This window comes from Aspergillus oryzae, chromosome 1, assembly GCF_000184455.2.
Source record: "Aspergillus oryzae RIB40 DNA, chromosome 1".
Lineage (NCBI taxonomy): Eukaryota > Fungi > Ascomycota > Eurotiomycetes > Eurotiales > Aspergillaceae > Aspergillus > Aspergillus oryzae.
In genome coordinates, this window is record NC_036435.1 from 1,080,642 (window position 1) to 1,098,951 (window position 18,310).

At 48.5% G+C, this 18,310-nt stretch overlaps 7 protein-coding genes across 7 annotated transcripts; 3 read left to right on the forward strand and 4 right to left on the reverse strand.

Annotated features, from left to right (window-relative positions):
- Window positions 1-1,552: 1,552 nt before the first annotated feature.
- AO090009000410 (CAIB/BAIF family enzyme) lies at window positions 1,553-3,427 on the forward strand (the record flags this gene model as incomplete). The annotated part of the gene is given in 4 exon segments (XM_023235129.1): window positions 1,553-1,910; window positions 1,957-2,312; window positions 2,325-2,825; window positions 2,879-3,427. The coding sequence occupies 4 exon segments, from the start codon at window positions 1,553-1,555 to the stop codon at window positions 3,425-3,427; spliced, it is 1,764 nt and encodes a 587-aa protein (XP_023088648.1).
- Window positions 3,428-3,848: 421 nt separating this feature from the next.
- AO090009000411 (uncharacterized protein) lies at window positions 3,849-4,474 on the forward strand (the record flags this gene model as incomplete). The annotated part of the gene is made up of 3 exons (XM_023235134.1): window positions 3,849-4,029; window positions 4,184-4,401; window positions 4,445-4,474. 3 exons carry the CDS (start codon window positions 3,849-3,851, stop codon window positions 4,472-4,474), a joined length of 429 nt encoding a protein of 142 aa, XP_023088649.1.
- A 521-nt stretch (window positions 4,475-4,995) lies between these two features.
- Window positions 4,996-5,934, reverse strand: AO090009000412 (40S ribosomal protein eS19; the record flags this gene model as incomplete). Its single annotated transcript, XM_001816825.3, has 4 exons — window positions 4,996-5,287; window positions 5,345-5,405; window positions 5,464-5,527; window positions 5,905-5,934. The coding sequence occupies 4 exons, from the start codon at window positions 5,932-5,934 to the stop codon at window positions 4,996-4,998; spliced, it is 447 nt and encodes a 148-aa protein (XP_001816877.1).
- Window positions 5,935-6,566: 632 nt separating this feature from the next.
- On the reverse strand, window positions 6,567-8,634 carry AO090009000413 (RNA 5'-triphosphatase domain-containing protein; the record flags this gene model as incomplete). Its single annotated transcript, XM_023235141.1, has 2 exons — window positions 6,567-8,344; window positions 8,625-8,634. The coding sequence occupies 2 exons, from the start codon at window positions 8,632-8,634 to the stop codon at window positions 6,567-6,569; spliced, it is 1,788 nt and encodes a 595-aa protein (XP_023088650.1).
- A 1,767-nt stretch (window positions 8,635-10,401) lies between these two features.
- ilv3B (putative mitochondrial dihydroxy acid dehydratase) lies at window positions 10,402-12,367 on the reverse strand (the record flags this gene model as incomplete). Its single annotated transcript, XM_001816827.3, has 3 exons — window positions 10,402-11,855; window positions 11,916-12,129; window positions 12,209-12,367. The coding sequence occupies 3 exons, from the start codon at window positions 12,365-12,367 to the stop codon at window positions 10,402-10,404; spliced, it is 1,827 nt and encodes a 608-aa protein (XP_001816879.1).
- A 701-nt stretch (window positions 12,368-13,068) lies between these two features.
- Window positions 13,069-14,794, reverse strand: AO090009000415 (pex2/pex10/pex12 family protein; the record flags this gene model as incomplete). The annotated part of the gene is made up of 4 exons (XM_023235151.1): window positions 13,069-13,905; window positions 13,956-14,219; window positions 14,286-14,723; window positions 14,783-14,794. 4 exons carry the CDS (start codon window positions 14,792-14,794, stop codon window positions 13,069-13,071), a joined length of 1,551 nt encoding a protein of 516 aa, XP_023088651.1.
- Window positions 14,795-16,504: 1,710 nt separating this feature from the next.
- On the forward strand, window positions 16,505-17,954 carry AO090009000416 (acid phosphatase PHOa; the record flags this gene model as incomplete). The annotated part of the gene is made up of 3 exons (XM_001816829.3): window positions 16,505-16,687; window positions 16,745-16,806; window positions 16,865-17,954. The coding sequence occupies 3 exons, from the start codon at window positions 16,505-16,507 to the stop codon at window positions 17,952-17,954; spliced, it is 1,335 nt and encodes a 444-aa protein (XP_001816881.1).
- Between the last annotated feature and the right edge of the window lie 356 nt (window positions 17,955-18,310).

An 18,310-nucleotide genomic window follows, 5' to 3' on the forward strand; every position in this document is an offset into this window, starting at 1 on the left:
CGGAAGAAGGTCATAGATAGAACATAGGGCAGCAAAATTAGCCATGAAATGTATGGAGCACCCTGGGCGCCAAGTGGATTTACGCAACCGGTTTGGATCAAAATCCAGTTTGCGTTGTTCTCTTTGTGTCCGAGACATTTCCGTTTCATCGGAGGGAGTCAGAGACTCTCGGCGGACGGCGTAATATTGAACCCCTCCATGACCTTAGTCAATTGTTGAAGACCGGTGGCTTCAAGTGCTTAGTGATTTACTCGTTATGATGTCCACTATTTTTAGCTTCTCAGGAGTACCAACTAAGGAGGTAATAACGGGTTGGAAGCCCATTGAACAGTATGTGATACATGTAGAGAGGTCGATATGATACCAGTTTTAGAAATCTACGTGGATTGAGGACAACGAGCGTAAACATTCTTTGTACTTCTGTTTGATGTTTCTCTACGCAATGTAAGCATTGAATATCAGCCTTTATCTTGGTGGCGTAAGGCTGACTACTATCGCTTTGCAAATATCTCCAGCGGTGTCACAATCTTCTTTCAGTAAGAGCATGCTGTACGCGCATATACGCCCAGAGTATGGCTTACATCACTGGCACATTATGTATTCTGTATCCCTTCTTCACAATGGCATGAATGGAACATAAAGAGGCATTTCAAAAAGAAGAGGATATCTTATCTGAAGGCATCTGGTTGTATAATACCCATTCTTGACTTATGCATTTAGTTGTAAAGATCGGCTAATGGTGGTCTCCACGCATAATTAAGACGATGTATAAGAAAGTAAGTGTTCTCCTGAGAGTTGAGATTGTGCTTTCTGTTCAATGTCTTAAGCTCTGTGGTATTGCTGCGATACACCCCTTGCACTGTTTCGTTACAGATATATATCTACGGCAGACCAGAAGTCCGGAGTTTAATGCATTCCTGTCTGTGATTTTTTGTCCCTTGCAGATATCGCACAGCTTCCGATGAGACACATTCTTGAATCCTTCAAGCCAAGGTTTTGAGTCACTAATAACCTTCGTTAACTTATCACTGGTGGATAGAATCACAGCCTCTTGTTTGCACACAGTGATTGTCAAGTATGCAGGCATACAGTGATTTATGCCTGAATGCCTGATGCTTACATCATCACAATATCGGCATCCGATCTTATCGCTTCACATCCGAAAGGAAATGCTCCAGACCCGCCGCATCTGTCGGATAACAACCTTTTTTGCGGGGTTGGTCTTGATTTACACAATGTCCTTCAAGTCCTTCTTAATATTATTTGCCGTCAGTTGGCAAAGAGGCCCACTGCATCTCCTGCAGGTGCCGATCCGCCACACATACAGACATCGGACGCTCTCTCGGAGTTGACCCGGAGAACATCACAACCGTTGAAGTACCCTTCTATCTTCCGAAAAAAATATAGAGCTCAGTCATATATAACCTTCTCCACACCTCCTGTCGTGGGCCGGTCATAAATTCTTGGAAATAAAGTTCTGTTTATATCCATCCTTATCCCCTGTAGATATCCCTTTGCGAACGCCTCCACGTGAACCATCAGCAAATCAGACATGGGGAGTGTGTATTCACCTGTCCGTGAGACGGGACGTATCTTTTCCTACCTCTGTGACCAAGCCGAGCGTCTCAATCTCCCTTCAGAGGTAGTAGAAAACAAGAATGCGGTATTGTTCGACTCTTCTCACGACGAGGTCTACTATCCCATTCCTTTCAAGGAGACAGAAACTTTGGCTGCCTTGAAAGGTGTTGAAGGATCTGTGGCAGCTGCAATTGCGAACTTGCGCTATGGACCACAGAAGCGCGGTGTGAAGGTTAACCTTGAGCGAGCTACAGCTTTTGGTTGCCAGGCATATATGGCAAAAGTTGACGGACTGTCTAAGCTGGACCCGGAGGTCAAAAAGAAGTTGAAAGGTGGGAAGCTCTATCTCCGTGTAGAAGTGCTAGCTGACCAGCCCAGACACCGATTTGCTTGCGGCGCAGTCGAATGGTTACCGCCGGATGTCTGCAAACCTATACAAAACTAAGAATGAGGGCGAATTCTTCCATATTCATGGTTCCCTCGAGGCCACGACGACGCTGAATATGATTGGATTGGATGGTCACCGTCCAGATCTGACAGACTACGAAGAGATTATCAAGGTCATTGAGAGCCATGTGCAGAATTACACAGCTGCAGAGTTGGAAGAGATGAATAAGGAGAGAAAGCAAGCTGGTGTGACGGCATTTAAATACGAAGACTTTATCAAAACCCCGCATGTATGTGGCATTGTCTGCTATTCATACCGTCATTCATGCAATAATGAGACTGACCGCGTGCCTGCTTAGGGTGAACTTAATGTCCAACAACCCCCATGGAAGGTGTCCCGCCTCAAGGGTGACCTGCCTCCCACACCCTTTCCCGCCGGCCGCGCTGGGAGTAAGAAGATTCTTGAAGGAGTCAAAGTCCTAGAGCTTTGCCGCATCATTGCCGGCCCCACTGTTGCACGCATCCTGACTGAGTACGGAGCAGATGTTTTGAAGATCACCAGTCCGAGCCTCTCTGATGTGCCATTTTTCCAAGTGGATGGTAATATGGGCAAGCACGCTGCTGACTTAGACCTGAAATCGGAAGAAGGACGGCGCCAGTTTGAAGAGCTTTTGGCTGACGCAGACGTGGTCGTGGACGGTTATCGCCCAGGGGCCATTGAGAAATTGGGCTATGGCCCTGAAGCTCTTTCCTCACTGGCAGAGAAACGTGGAAAGGGAATCGTGTACGTGAACGAGAACTGCTTCGGGTATGAGGGAGAATGGGCTGGCCGCGCAGGCTGGCAACAGATTGCGGACTGCGTAAGTAGACTCAAAACCGTACATAAACGTGGAAATGCTTACATAAACTACAGGTGACCGGTGTTGCCTGGGCACAGGGACAATTCATGGGATTCTCGAACCCTGTGGTTCCTCCCTTCCCTATTTCAGACTATGGCACTGGTTGCATGGGTGCCATTGCAGCATTGACTGGACTCTATCATAGAGCGAAAACTGGCGGCTCCTACCATGGAAAAGCGTCTCTGATGCACTACGATCTACTGCTCTTCGCTGTAGGAAAATACTCCGAGGAGGTGCAGGAAAAAATGCGAGCTGCTCAGCCCCCAGAATTCTTCAAGCTGAGACACTGTGACAGCGTGGACCGTATCTCATCGACCGTTCTGAAGATTATGCAGGCCCGGTTCCCTCATCTCTACGTCGCCGCCGATAATACCTCGGGGCAAGAACCGCTCACAGAGAAATGGTACTCTAAGGCCTACGGCGCGGATATTGAAGTTGTCCGACCAATCTGTGAAATCGATGGTGTCGAGAATAAGTTCGAGAGGGCTTCCCGACCTAACGGAACAGATCGGGCAAGCTGGGAGGATTTCAAAGAGGTCGAAGAAGATCACAAGAAGGCTTAATCATTCCAGACTGTATATACAACTGTATAAATCATGAATACTACAACACCATCACTATGCTCCCTCATCTCCAAGAAGAAGTTCAGATAGACCAATCACAAAAGTATTTACCCTCGAGCCACACCTACAAATCCTAAACCGCAAACCCAGCAGCACAATTCCCGACCCAGAAAAAGGAAAAGAAAATCTCCATCGGATATCGATCGGAAAGCCCTCAAACCATCGGCCCGAAACATCCTCCCAGCAAAACTGACATCACCAAATAATTGAAGCATACAGTATATACCTACCCCTCGTCGCGCAATAAAAACGATCTACCGAGTAGATAAAACCCCCCATTCCCAATAACATCACACCCCCAATAACCACCCAATAAACCTACCAAACACGAGAAGAGCAGAACGAACACAGCCAACAAAAAATGTCCTACAACCTCACCTCCAACCAAGCCCTCGCCCCACCCAACGGTGACTCCATGATAGCATTCATGGAATCGTTCTACGCAACCAGTGACACCGAATCCCTGCACGAGAAATACGTCCAGAGTTTCACCCCCGATGCAACGCTAATCATGGGGTCGAAGGTCGCGAATGGAGAGAAAGGTTAGTCTCGCCTTCCTTTTTCCACACTTACTCTTTTCGTTTCTTTTTGGTTTTGATCCCGAGATGTCCTTGTCTATGGTAATCAGGGAATAAATGGTAGGGGTGTAGTTCTCATGAGTGCGTTGAGCTGACATGTATTTCCGTGGAAAAAAAGAAATCCTTAACCTCCGACATGGCCTCTGGACGCATGTGAAGTCGAGGCAGCATTTCCCGACGAAGGTTTATTTTGGGGGTGAACGGGAGTTGATGCTCTATGGAACGGTTAGGTATGTGCTTAAGGCGGATCCGGAGAATGAGGTTGAGGTGCCGTGGGCTGGACGGGTAGTTTTTGATGAGAAGGAGTTGAAGATGCGGTTTTATCAGGTTTATTTGGTGAGTTCTTATTTATTGTTGTTGTTATGGTCTTGAATTTTAGGGTTGGAGACTGACATCTGGGGGACTGTAGGATCCTACGGCGCAGTCGGGGAAGAAATGAATGTGTAGATATAGATAGGAGGCTTGATTGATACAATTGTACATACATTCTACGGTTAGGTTTCAACTTACACTCCCGTATGCAAGGCTTGAATCTGTGAAGTTGATATCATACGTGCTCTATTTTTCAGGCCTGGGGAGAAACAGGAGATGCCGTCGGGGGTCGGATCAGGGCGAGGCGATATGTCTTATCGACATAGGAAGGAGAGAGAGATGGATGTCTTTGGGTAGTCAAGGTTGGTGAATTCTCCGTAGTAGGCCCCCGAGTCATCAGGAAATTGAACATTGTAATATGCAACAATAAAGAAACTTCATTCCTCTCCCTGAGTCCATAGCCATCAATCCCACTCGATCCATGCCGACGAAGCGTACTCGACCGTTTTTCACCTGATTTTTCTTCCGGAAGTTTAAGATCCAGAGGGAAAAATGAAGGAAAAAAGAGGCAACGTGGAACACATCAGGACTTTTTCATTATTTTAATCCGAGGCTAATTTACTCGTCGTCCTCCTCTTCCTCGTCAACGGTGGTCTTGGCGATACGGTCAAGATCACGCTGGCCGGACTGGGTAATGCGACGGCCACCCTTCTCCTCGTCGTGCTCGAGGACACCGATCTTCTCAAGGGACTGGATGACCTTGCGGTCGACGGAGCCGGAGGCATCGACGTGGTGGTTGGGGCGGGAGCCACGGTTCTTGACGGAGCCGTGGACCTTGCGGAGGCGGCCAACACCAACGGTCTTGCGGAGGTAGATGTGACGAGCGACGGCAGCGGCACGGACGTAGTACCTAGTAATTGTCAGATGTGTCGGCAGCGCAAGAACGACATTGTTGGTTCAGTCGTACCAGTCAGCGTTCTGGGGAGGGAGCTCGTTGGAGCAAGAGGTCTTGACAGTGTCAACCCATCCTGCACAAATTATCAGTTTCCGATCGATCATGAGACAAGTTCAGTAGAGGTTACGCACCAGGGATGGGGAGCTTTCCCTGACGCTTCAAGAACGCAGAGTAAGCAGAGATGAACTTCTGCGCCTGTAATTCAAAATTAGTCAGTATACGTCCTTTGCTTGACCCGAGCTTGCAATTTTTGCTCCTGAAGATCCTCTGGCAAATTTCCGGTATCTGATAATCGCAATTCGTTGCGTCCATCGCGGTGTTGTATATCCTATGCATTCCAGTCGCAGATCCCATCAATCGATGCTTCGCGATCCGATCGAGGATATCGATGTCGTCCACGTAAACCAGTGCCCATAATGATCCAGCACGTCCAGAACATCCCAAGATTTCTGCCCCTCACTCCCTGCCATGCAATGTTGGTCCCTTGTCCTTTTCCCCCTCTTCCAGATACCGGTGCCATATCGACTTCAGGAACATATAGGTATAGGTGCAGGGGGGACAGGACAACTTACGTCCACATCGCGAACGGTGACACCACCCATTTTTGCGACTTTGAACCTCGAGCGGGAATCGAAGGTGTACTGAAGAGGGGACGAGGTGAGAGGATGGGTCGTTGTCGTCGTTGGAGAGTCGGTCGGTCAGATCAAACCTCGAAATTTCGGACGGACAATCACGCGGTTTCTCGTTGTGGGTTTGTGGGTGACTAATCTCCGTTGGTCCGTATGTGGACTAGCGTAACCCTAAACCTTTCTGCCTCAGGTATCACAGTTGAGATACAGATGACGGCTCCGAACGGCCTTAAACGGGAATGGTTAAACTTAGTACCCGACTAGCCGGGGAGCTGGTTAGACTTGAACTACTAGCCTTTTAGTTTGATCGTGCAGGAAAAGATGGGGGAAGCTAGCGTTGCTTCCAAGTGCACCATTTAATACGTAGTATTAAGGACATAATCGTGGTAGACAAAAATTAGAATTGTTATTTATCACTGGCTACTGTACAGTCTATCAAAAAGGCACTCATTGTCATAACTCATCATTACACCATCCCAGGCCGTGATCCCAAGCCGAACGCCACATAGTCCCGAAAATGAAAAGAAAAGAGAATAATAATAAAAGGCAAGAAGACAGACAAGAGCAAAGACAACCAGCAGAAGGACGAGAACCCCATCTGTCTTCTACAGCGTCGGTGCTCTCTTAAGCCCAACACAATATCGCACGAACAATGTATCAATAAAATGTCCATGACGGATGCCTGGTGGACGGCGTCTTTCAAATTCGTCAATTGCTTCCTGGACGGTGTACCCACAACGTTCAATCAGATAACAGACAATCAAGAAACCGGTTCGATTGTATCCGTAATGACAGTGAACCCCAACTACCGGGCGTGGAGTCTGGCGGTTGCCAGACTTCGCTATCTTCTCTGTAATCTCATTCTGAAGCCTATCGACCAAGGCAATAAAGTCTCGTGTCTCATCTGGCGTTGGTGGAATCTTCGACACGGTAGGATGTTTGTGGTAATGGATGCCCCCCATTTCCAGTGAGGCTGGGTTGTACACCGGGTTTTCGTAGCTAATATCGATCACTGCGTAGATCCGGTCACTATACGCTTGTGAGAATAGTACAGGATTATGCTCCTCGTCCACCTCGCGCAACATTTTCAGCGCGACGAATGTGTCAGAGATGCGCTCTGAAACAGGAGTGACTTTCTTCCACTTCGCCAGGTTCTTCACATCCCACTTGCCCGATGTATTAAGATATTGCAACTGCCATCCGAGACTCAGCCGGTTATCAACGTGCTGCTGAAGGAAGTCTTGTATGATTCCAGCTAGAGTGCGATATGTCGCACGATCGTAAAGAAGAGCGTGGGAGGCTGGAGCTGGCAGGATCACCGTTTTGACAGAGCGTTTAGCTTGAAGTGGCTTTTCTGAAGTGTTCTCTATCTCCTTTTCATTCACTTGAGGCTCAACACCAAACTCTTCATCGTGTGCTAATCGGCTGTAGGGGGCTGGAGCCTGGTCATTGACTTTGGAAGCATCCGGAACAATGTTGCTACCGTTGCTGCTTTCTTCGATCTTTGAGCTTTTGCCCCCGAAGAATTTGAGAATTCTCTGCAATTCCGCAGGCTTCGTTACTGTGTCAGATTCGCCAGCCACAAGCAAGGTTGGCGTCCGTACTCCTGCCCAGGTCGTCTCCCCTGGAATCCCTCCTACAGGGGTTCCATCGACACCGTCATATGTGGGAAGAGTACCCCAAGCCATGCGTCTCCACACAGGCGTCTTGCTTTGTTTGTTGTACCGTACTTGAAGTCCTCTTGTATCGGGATCAGCATCTGCGCCGACGAGACGATTGACACTGGTGCTCTTCAGACCGCCTCGTCGATCCCAGTATCGCCAAAGGTCAAAGATCGGACCCGGAATGTGGAGGAGGCGGCGGAAAGACGTAACTTCTTTGGGAGATGGGGGCGACGCGCGGGGACAAACAGCGATAAGTCCGAGAATATGCTTTTTCAAGTTGGGTCCAGCTGGAGAGGTCGTGGATGCCAACATTGCTGAAAGGGAACAGCCCAAACTGTGAGCAATCAAGACTACCCCTTGGCCGGCGTCTTTGTCACGATGCCCTTCAATAGCAGTCGCAAGCAGTTCTGCGAGCGCTTCGACCTTATATGCGTCCCAAGAATCAGGCTCAAACCTCGACAATCCGCAACCGGGCAGATCGATTCCGAAGCACGGTCCGACGTTAGACAAGCTCGTCAGCAGATGATTGAATTGGGCTAGCGACCCACCCAAGCCGTGTACAAAGACTAGCAACGGGATTGGCGATGGTTTTATCGGCAGCTTGTCCTTCTGTGGATGCGGCTTGTAAAATGTTCTTATGGACGGATATGTCGCGACAGATGTAGTGTAGGAGATATAAGTTGAATGTTTCTTGAGTAGGCCCGGATCTGTGGTTTGCGCTATTTGAAAGTCAGCAATAAGTTGATAGCAGGGTAGGGCTAGGGGCGCGCAGACCATCATCTGGCAGCTCACGGCGTTGAGGCTCCGTCTTCTCTGTAGAGAAGGCGCTGTCTGTGCCATGTCGCAACGATCCACTGCTGTCATAGCCTTCGTCTTCGGACGAGGTAAAGGTTCCAGCGGACGTTTTAGAGGATTTTCGACGAGCACCCCGGCGACAACGCTTGTTCCCCGAAGTCCGCCCAGAGCACTTGCGCCGTAGAATCAGGGATAAGAACCCACATCCAGCCATGACGATAAAGCAGATACTCAGCAATAAGGCTTTTGGTGAACTCAGAGATCCATCACGATCGAGGCTTTGGGAAAGGCGAGTGAAAGAAAGCAAGGCAGTTGGGTTGGTGAAAACAGAGTAGATAGAGTCCCAGAAGCGTATGACAGCACTAATATCCGAAACGCCTAGACGGGAAGTCGTAGGGAGTGTTGGCGAATCAGTCAGCCCCATTGCGACAAGTCTTTAACTTATAACGATGCCGATCCGGACCAGTTTGAACAGCTCCCCCTTTCCGGACGACGTATTCATTCATTCAGCGTTTACCACGCCACAATGTTTAGCGCCAAACAGCTCACCCGGCCGATCCTTGTGGGATTATGGGGGATTCGTTCTGGAATGCAATTCGAATCTACACGAGATGGAACGGCGGAACCTCTTTGGTGGGTAGATCTGGGTTTAGCGCAAAAGTGAGGCAAATAAGCGGGTCAATCGAAGCAATTCACAGTCTCAGATGGTGAGACGAATCCAAATTACGGTTTGAATCTCTCAGAAGGCCTCTTTGAGGTAAGGGAGAGGCCGCGACCCGACGTTCTTAGTTTGTATCTAGAGTGCGCCCGCCGAGAGTAATCGGACCAATAGGTGACAAGCATGCAGCACGTTGGTCTTCAGTCTATCTTTGGGCGCTCCGGGGAAATTTTGGAGATCCACAGTTTGAGGCAAAGCCAAGAAAGGAGCGACTATTGATTCTCTGATAAGCTCCCAATGACGAGTTGACTCTATCCCAGGAGGCGGACAAGACAGTAGGCCCAGATACAGGCCACACGGATTAATGGTATGTTCCAGGAGACGAGGGGAAACGTGGGATATATGCTACGGCCATTGGAAGAATGGTCAGCTAGAACCAAGGTTACTTGCAAAGAATTCGCACCGACAGTACGAGCGGGTGCTTGGTACTTTGTGTGCAACAAACAAACATAGTGTCTTACCTGAGGGGATCAATGCGAAAAGGGTCCGGCCCTGTGAGATGTCGCTTCTCCCTGGTCACTTGTCAATGGTCAAAATAGGAATGCGACTCCTTGCTGAGGAAGTGTCGATGTTTAGCTCTGGTTCTCGTGGAGCTTGTTTGTTGGAGCGAAAAATACATTGTCGGCCTGTCAGAGGCTCGGAAGCAGCACCGTGGAGGATCGGCGGGGATGAGTCATCCGCCTTTGCCCACTCATGGCGTCAGCCTGCATCTCGTGGCTGCACTGACTCAGCAGGAACGTCATCCATCATGGAACATTGGAATGCCTGAGGTGCAGTCTATAGTCCTCTCTCCCTAAAATAGGACTCAATCCTCTGGAGATAATATAAAGAGATCGAGTTGGTCATCTTACAACTCTTCTGTTTATAGCGACGACCGATTGGCACATATCACGTTTGATTTTCTATTTTCGCCATTCGGTTCTGTATATAGGATGCCCTGGAACAGGCGTTTCCCATCAGCTCCTATTGGAGGTTGTACTGTGTATATCCCTGTGGTACATGATACATACATGCAGACAAGTATTTGGGGGCATGGGTCTATGAAGAGTTAGGACCAGGAGTTACGTTTCATGTCAGCCATATTCAGCACGCAGTTTGGCTCTGGCATCTCAGTCATAACTCGATCGCCTAATGTTAGTATGATACCCCTGCTCATGCATGGACCCGTTTGACACATAATTATTGATCATGATGGCATGGTCAGCTCGTAAAGCAATCGTATGGAGTTTTTATTCATAATTATTACCATGTACCTAAGATTTCCTAGAAAAGGTCCGTCATTGCGCCGTGGGAAGCGTCACCAACCAGCCGAGCATACTTGGCCAGCACACCGCGTGTAACGTGCGGTGCGGGAGGTTGCCACTCTCTCAGCCGTTGCTGGATTTCTTCATCCGAGACATCCATGCTAATTTCGTTGGTTTCCGCATTAATTGTGACCACGTCCCCATCGCGGACAACAGCGATTGGTCCTCCTACCGCGGCTTCGGGTACGATATGGCCGACGATGAACCCATGACTTGCCCCTGAGTATCTTCCATCAGTGATCAGTGCCACGTTGGTAAGCTTGGCTCCCATCAATGCCGCGCTGGCCTTGAGCTGTTCCGGCATTCCCGGTCCGCCCTTGGGGCCCTCATAACGGACGATGATCACTAAATTCTCATCTCGGGGTATTTTACCCTGGTTGAGTGCATCATTGAGTTGATACTCCTTATCAAACACTCGTGCCTTTCCTATAAATTTAGTGCCCTCCTTGCCGGTGATCTTGGCCACAGCGCCTCCGGGGGCTAGGTTTCCACGGAGGATCTGAAGGTGGCCAGTCGCCTTAATAGGGTTGTCCAAAGGACGAATAATAACCTGATCGTCCGGTAACGATGGGAATGATGCCACGTTCTCGGCCAGAGTCTTTCCGGTAACTGTTGGAATATCGCCATCAAGCAGGCCCCCTGCAATCAACAGCTTTTGGACAGACGGTACCCCGCCAATATCGTACAAGTCCGCCATGTAGTATTTTCCACTGGGGGAAAGGTCAGCAATGAATGGGATCTTGTTACTGACCCTTTGAATATCATCTAAAGTAAGTTCCACGCCAGCTGTCCGAGCCATGGCAAGGAAGTGGAGCACACCGTTGGTGCTTCCTCCAAGAGCCATCGTCATGACGAGGGCATTTTCGAATGACCGCTTAGTCAAAAGATCACGCGGTCTTATATTCTTCTCCATGCAAACTTTAATCGCTTCCGCCACCTTGACACACTCTCGCATTTTTGATGGAGATGTAGCGGGGGTGGAAGAGGAGCCAGGCAAAGACAGACCCATCGACTCGATAGCTGTGGCCATTGTGTTCGCAGTGAACATGCCTCCACATGCGCCCGCGCTGGGACAGGCATGTCTTTCAAGATCATCCATGATCTCATCCTTGGTCTTGCTGGTGTCTCCACCGTCGTCCGGTTGACGCAAAGTATCATATGAGTAAGCCCCAGCGGCTTCGAAGCAACTCGAAACGTTAATTGGCTTTCGTAGGAGGTTGGAATACCCAATCTGAATAGTCCCGCCGTAGATCATGATGGAGGGCCGGTTATGCCTGGCCATACCCATCACCACTCCAGGCATGTTCTTGTCGCATCCGGGGATGGCAATGCAGGCATCGTGGTACTGAGCACAAGTCACAGTCTCGACACTATCTGCAATGATCTCACGCGTTTGGAGAGAAAACCGCATGCCTGTTGTAGCGTCAGGTAAGTCTTCGATGGACCTTGTACGTAGTCTGCCAAGTCACTGACCTTCACTGCCCATGGTGATGGCATCTGAAACACCAATGGTGTTATATTGCCAACCAATCATGCCCTGGCCCTCGACGGCCTTCTTTACCGTCTTGCCCATATCCAGCAGGTGCATGTTACACGGATTTCCTTCCCACCACACAGATGCAACTCCTACCTGAGGACTCTTTGCCATAGCGTTTTGGTCGGGAACACCTGCTGCATAGAGCATTGCCTATTAGAGATGGAAGGTGCTGTCAGTACGATCAGGGTCAAAAACTCCAGTCGACGGAATTGCAAGGTAAACTACTTACCTTAGCGCCAGGGAAGTCATGGCCTCTAGTGATGGTTGCAGAGTAGCGATTCAGTGCAGGTGTTCCATCCTCATGCTTCGTCCCCTCTGGAAGACAGGGGAATTCGATGTATTTCGCTTCCCCAAAGGTTGCGGAGACGGCGGGGTTGGAGGGATCCATGGCGAACGCTGAACAGTTCCAATGGAGTTGCCGTTGGATACTTCAAGACAGCCAAATGACCCTATATCTTAGGTCGACAGTAGAGAGGGGCAATATAGCTTTATTAAGGATAAAGACGATAGAGCGATGTGCGGTGGAAGTGAGCCCCTCATCTCCCGGTTAATCGGAGTTGGTACGTGTCTCCGTAAAAGAGCATCGGCAACATGTCCGTTGCGGGGGATGTTGAATAATCGGAATTGATCCTATTAGTTGTTGTTTCTGGGGAGTATAATTCAATTGTAGGTTGTGATTTGACGAAAGTCTCGGGTATAAAGTGGGGAACTTCCAATTACCGGTGACGAAGCTGGGATGGATACATTTTTTGTGTATATGGATTACTGAATAGGTAGTAGTAGATTCTCAACTCGGCAAAAGCACCTCAAATTCAAGACCAGTGAGAATCGTACATATTTTGCAGACACGAACCAAGAAACCACAGTCTAAGGGATTCGTATATGTCGTTTGAACTTAAGGAAGTTAAGATACTAGTAGTGCTTTTAGTAAGTTCTAGATAGATAACCAAGAAAAGATGAGGGCCAGTGCAACTGGGTATCTTTGAAAAAAGCTGACTCCTAGTAATAATAATAATTTATCGTATAATATGCATGAGAATGAGATGATTGATGCCTTTCGCTTTCTGCTGAGCATGTTATTCAGCCACACTAATCTGATTCTCGGCCAATCGTAGACCACTGGCCAGAGTGTTGTAGCTCTTCATCTGAGATAGAGTCCTGCAGTGGGCCCGATTTCTCAACGGAACCATCCACCCCTTTCTCAGGCTCATCACGAGGGGCACCAGAATCATCGTCTACAGCAAAGCCAACAATTTTCCCTGAGCTTGACTGAGGTCGAGCCTCCTCAAGGACATCACCGTGCCAGGGTTTGCATTTCTTAACAATCTCACCGCAGCGTAGACAAATCCAACCTTCTCCTTCCTCTCCCTCGACCTTTTGCACTAAACAGACGAAGCAGTATACGCAGCCACATGGGATTGCCTCATAAGGATTTGTAATGTCCGTCTGCGCGGACCCGAGGATACCCCCAGAGGCCGCCGATGCAGCGATCACTTCGCTTTCTGTTGCGGACTCTGGATTACTCGCTTTGTAACATATTGCGCAGGTCCTTTCGGGAAGGAATGCTAACTCTCCTTGCTTCTCAGCTTCTTCGGAGTCTCCATCACTTGATCTAATACTAGACATTGTTCTCCGCCACGCTCGGGATATCCATCGTCGCCATCTGCTGATTCCCACGAGAGGCAGCAGGAACAAAAGGAACTCCGTGAATGCGTGCCACACAAGTTGTCGATTCAAATATTCAAACGACACCTCGCGGCTTGCCTGTGCGGAGGGAGGAGTGAGGCGTATGCGAAGGATACGGTCGACTAATGTTCGGTATCGACCGTTAACTAAGAATACAAGGAAAGAGATGAAAGCTGCGATCGAGTGTGTCGTGGAAATGAGATCTGTCATACGAGCCAGTATCCGCACTTCTCGGGACGGCTGCCAATATGAGCATAATTAATAACTGAAGGGTCGCCATCAGCACTCACCTCGTCATAGCCGCCTTCTTGGTTGATCAACCAGCTCTCCCATTTCTCCCAGGCGTAGCGACCACCAACTGTGAGTAGACCATACAAGGACTTCTGCCACTTTGTTGGGGCTGAGTGAATCGGGCCCTTGCTGCGAGTGTCTACGTATTTCAAATTTTGTAAGGCCGCTCCATAAGATGCGTTGTGGTCCCAAATCGAGAGCTTGAATAAGATTGCACGTAGAGCAAATTGGATTTCGTGGGACCAGTCCTCACGGGCTTGGGGCTACAATATCAGAGCATTAGTGGACATCATACAATACAATGTTGGAAACAGATGAGAACTACCTACCCCGAAATACTTCAAAGCATTCCCGACTTGCCCTTTCAGTAACCCTAACAGTTCCTCATCCAAGAGTTCAGCATCGACCTGTCCAACACGGAAAGCAGGCCTATTGCCCTCGCGACCTTTTATCGTATTCCAGAATGAGAGACCTGAGACAGGTAATCTATTCAAAGGATAAGGGAGTCTCTGGAACGCAGGATGGTTAACCGGCGACGTCCGCTGCTGTTCCGCAAATCTAGCGCGAGCTTCGGCTTCGCGGAGACGACGACGTTCCAGAACGCGCTCCTGAGCAGCGGCAAAATTTGTCGAGCTCATTGTATAATCATGATGTTTTATCGAGATAAATCGTTTCGTAAACGAGGGAGTCAACAACTTGAGCGGGAAACGGCCAGCGGTGTTGCGGAGGCCAATGCGGTCGGTCGGTTCCCCAGATTGGACTTTGATCTAATCTGCCGAGGTCGAATCGAACCACGTGATCGTCCGTGGTCGTGATGGTGAATTACATCGACCGCCATTCTGTATTCAGCTGGAGGTTGATTCGATATGACTAGCTCTGTCTTTCTTAAGAATGAGGAAGAAGAAAAGACAAAACATATTGACTTGAGAACACAGGACGTAGATGGCCGTGTATGGTAAATCGCATAAGCAATCAATGCCTGTTCGACTGGAACTTCAGATCTATTTCGTTCGTTTAAAAACCCATGGAATTCCTTTCCACGAATCTCTCATAGTTGGGCCGAGGGCAATGGATCCTTTCATTGCGGCGTGCACTCCAATGTGAGTTCGGTTTCGCAGATAACTATAAGGAGTAGTTAAACCCGCACTAAATCCTGGATCCATACAGAGCTATGACCCGTTTATCCGCAATCAAAATAGTTACGGGAAGGACATCACCATAATACTGGGGAATTTGACTAGGATTTATCCTTTCTAGTCGATCAAGGCAATTAAATATGTCTTCAGGTTTCACTGAATGATGGATCATCATAAGAACACCTAGAATCCCACGACACCCATACGGCGCCTGAGCATTTCTCTTCACTCTAAAGAGCAAAGACCAATATATAAGAATCCAATCAGGTTTTGGTATACGCACAAGTTAGTAGTGTAGTGGCGGTATTACATTGTGTGTTCAATTGCCTCGCATGTCTTCTTGGAGAAGGCTTTTGTCCACTTGCTACTTAAGCTACTCATATTAGCAGAGTAACTAATGAGCTTGTGTAGTTGTATGGGATTGAGAAAGAGAAAGAAATCCAACAACATCATGGTAATAGTTAGCATTTCAAGGCTTTGATGTACTGATCAAACATATCGGCAGTGGCTGTCAGCCACAAAATGATTTACTCTTCCGGTTGTATAGATTAATTCCATCCACTAAGAGCTACCCATATTGGCGCGTTTCATTCTTGGGATGGTTGAGTGAATGACGGGAAAGATATTAGAATAGCCTAGAGTTGGTCATGCGATAGTTTGCAAATTGAAACCACAATGGTATTAAATGAAAGTACGGAGTACAAAGCTCGTACTTGCCGACCGAGCCGGGCCAGTCAGCCCTGGAAGGTATTAGGTGCAGTGGTAGGTTACTTACTCCTAGTAGCTTCCTGTCTTATCCTATGCTTCACTAATAACTCCACTCCCAATGGACAAAGGGTAGTACTGGAGTTGTCAACCAGAAGATGGCGCACGTGCTGCCCTCCAAACCTCCAAACTTTCGGCCCCACCGAGGGCGTGGATAAGCATTCGCCCAGACCTGATCCCGGGACCCACTATGAACCAGGATCTCGAAGTTCTCGCATGGACGACTTCCTGTACTGCAAGGGGCCCTGCCTTCCTTCGTTCAATCTCATCCCCGCTACCCAATCTCAGACTAGTCTTTACAAAACAATGCCACTAAGCGATTCAGCTGTTGCCTGCGGTTCAATTAGCCGAAATGACAACCGTCGAATGAAACAAGCTTCCCTGACCTCGTGGTTCTAAACGTTCAATTATCTAACTGCCTTGGTGGATACAACCCGCCAGTAGCGCAATATTCTACTGAGTACACTGCAATCTGCCCTACCGACCTCGTGTGCATAGTACATGGTCCTATGCGATAGAATTTTCCTCGCTGTTTCCTATAAAGACAGGTGATCGCGCTCCCTTTGCTGATCATTCTTTGCATTCTTCCTCTTGCATCGGTGACAAGGACGATCTCTTGACAAAAAGAGACCACATAGATCTCAAAGATGAAGTCCTTCATTGCAAGCTTATTCGCGGCCTCTCTGGCCTATGCCCAAACGGCCACGGAGAGTGAACCTTCCCTGTCGGACATTGAAAAGGCTGCGGCTACCACTGAGCCCTACTCTCCTGTGTCCAATGTGACTGGCCTGGCCTTTGACAGATTCTTCCAAGTTTGGCTGGAGAACATTGTATGTGGCGCACCCCGAATCTTATCTTCCCTACATTCTAACGCATATCTTTCAAAGGACTATTCGGATGCGTCTGCCGATGAGAACTACCAATGGCTGGCCAAGCAAGGAATCACTCTGTAAGATTTGATTTTTGAGACTCGCCCAACTGTCACAATTCCTTACTGACTTTCCTAGCACCAATTTCTTTGCAACTACCCATCCCTCCGAGCCCAACTACTGCGCTTCCGCCGGAGGAGACACTTTTGGCATGGACAATGATAATTTCAACCAAATCCCGGCCAACGTTTCGACCATCGCCGACTTGTTCGACACGAAGCATATTTCCTGGGGAGAGTACCAGGAACATTTACCTTACCCTGGATTCCAGGGATACAACTACTCCAACCAGGAAACTTATGCCAATGATTACGTGCGAAAGCACAACCCGTTGGTGCTGTTTGATTCGGTCACGAAGAACAGCACGCGTTTGCGTCAGATCAAAAACTTCACCAACTTCGAGGACGATCTCACTGATAAGAAGCTCCCTCAGTACGCTTTCATTACCCCCAACATGACCAACGATGCCCACGATACCAACATCACTTTCGCCGCTAAGTGGGAACGTAGCTGGGTCTCCCAGTTGCTTGACAACTCCTATTTCATGGACAGCACTCTTCTTCTTCTCACTTTCGACGAAGACAAGACCTACCCCAAGGGAAACAAGATCATGAGCATTCTCTTGGGTGGTGCTATTCCTGACGACCTGAAGGGCACCACGGATGATACGTTCTATACTCACTATTCGATCATCGCTTCCATGTCGGCCAACTGGGGTCTGCCATCTCTCGGTCGATGGGATTGTGGTGCCAATATCCTTGAGATTGTGGCCAACAAGACTGGCTATGTCAACTATGATGTCGACACTACCAACCTTCGTCTCAACGAGACATACCCCGGACCCATGTCCGCTGGCGAGTACTCCAAATACTCGCCTGTGTGGCCCAACCCCTTGACTAGCGGCAACTGTTCAGCTGGTCATGGAATTCTGGACATTGTCAAGGAGACCTATAAGGGAACCACTGCGACTTACAACTACACGAGCCCCTTCCCCTATGACTCAAAGAGCGGTTACAATGTCAAGGTCACCGCGACTAAGAAGAGCGCTAGCAACAATGGATCTTCTTCCTCATCGACCCCTACCCCAAATGTTGCTGTTCCCTTCGGTACGCCCGCTGTTGGAACTATTTCCGGTGTGTTGATGGGCCTTCTGTTTTGTCTTTATTAAGGCAATATTATGCGATATGTCTCCTTATATGTACTTATTTTGACTATGCCAGCAGGCCGTGCTTGAATGTTTTATATCACGAGTAGCAGATTTATAATGATTACACAAATGATGCTGTGAGCATAAAAGAATTAGCATAGTAACACTACCAACTGTGGAAAATTGTTGACTTCTGTAGTGAAGCCTATTCATCGGTCTTTTTGGTTAAGCACATCCATTCTTAGTAGCTGTCAAATGTTCTTCGGGACGGGGGTAGAGTAGAACAGCTTTTCACTCCATTCTCCCTGTTTTCCGGACTTCCTTCGCAGAATTTGGTTGAGAATTGTGATTAAGGCCAGGTTTCAGATTGTATTCAG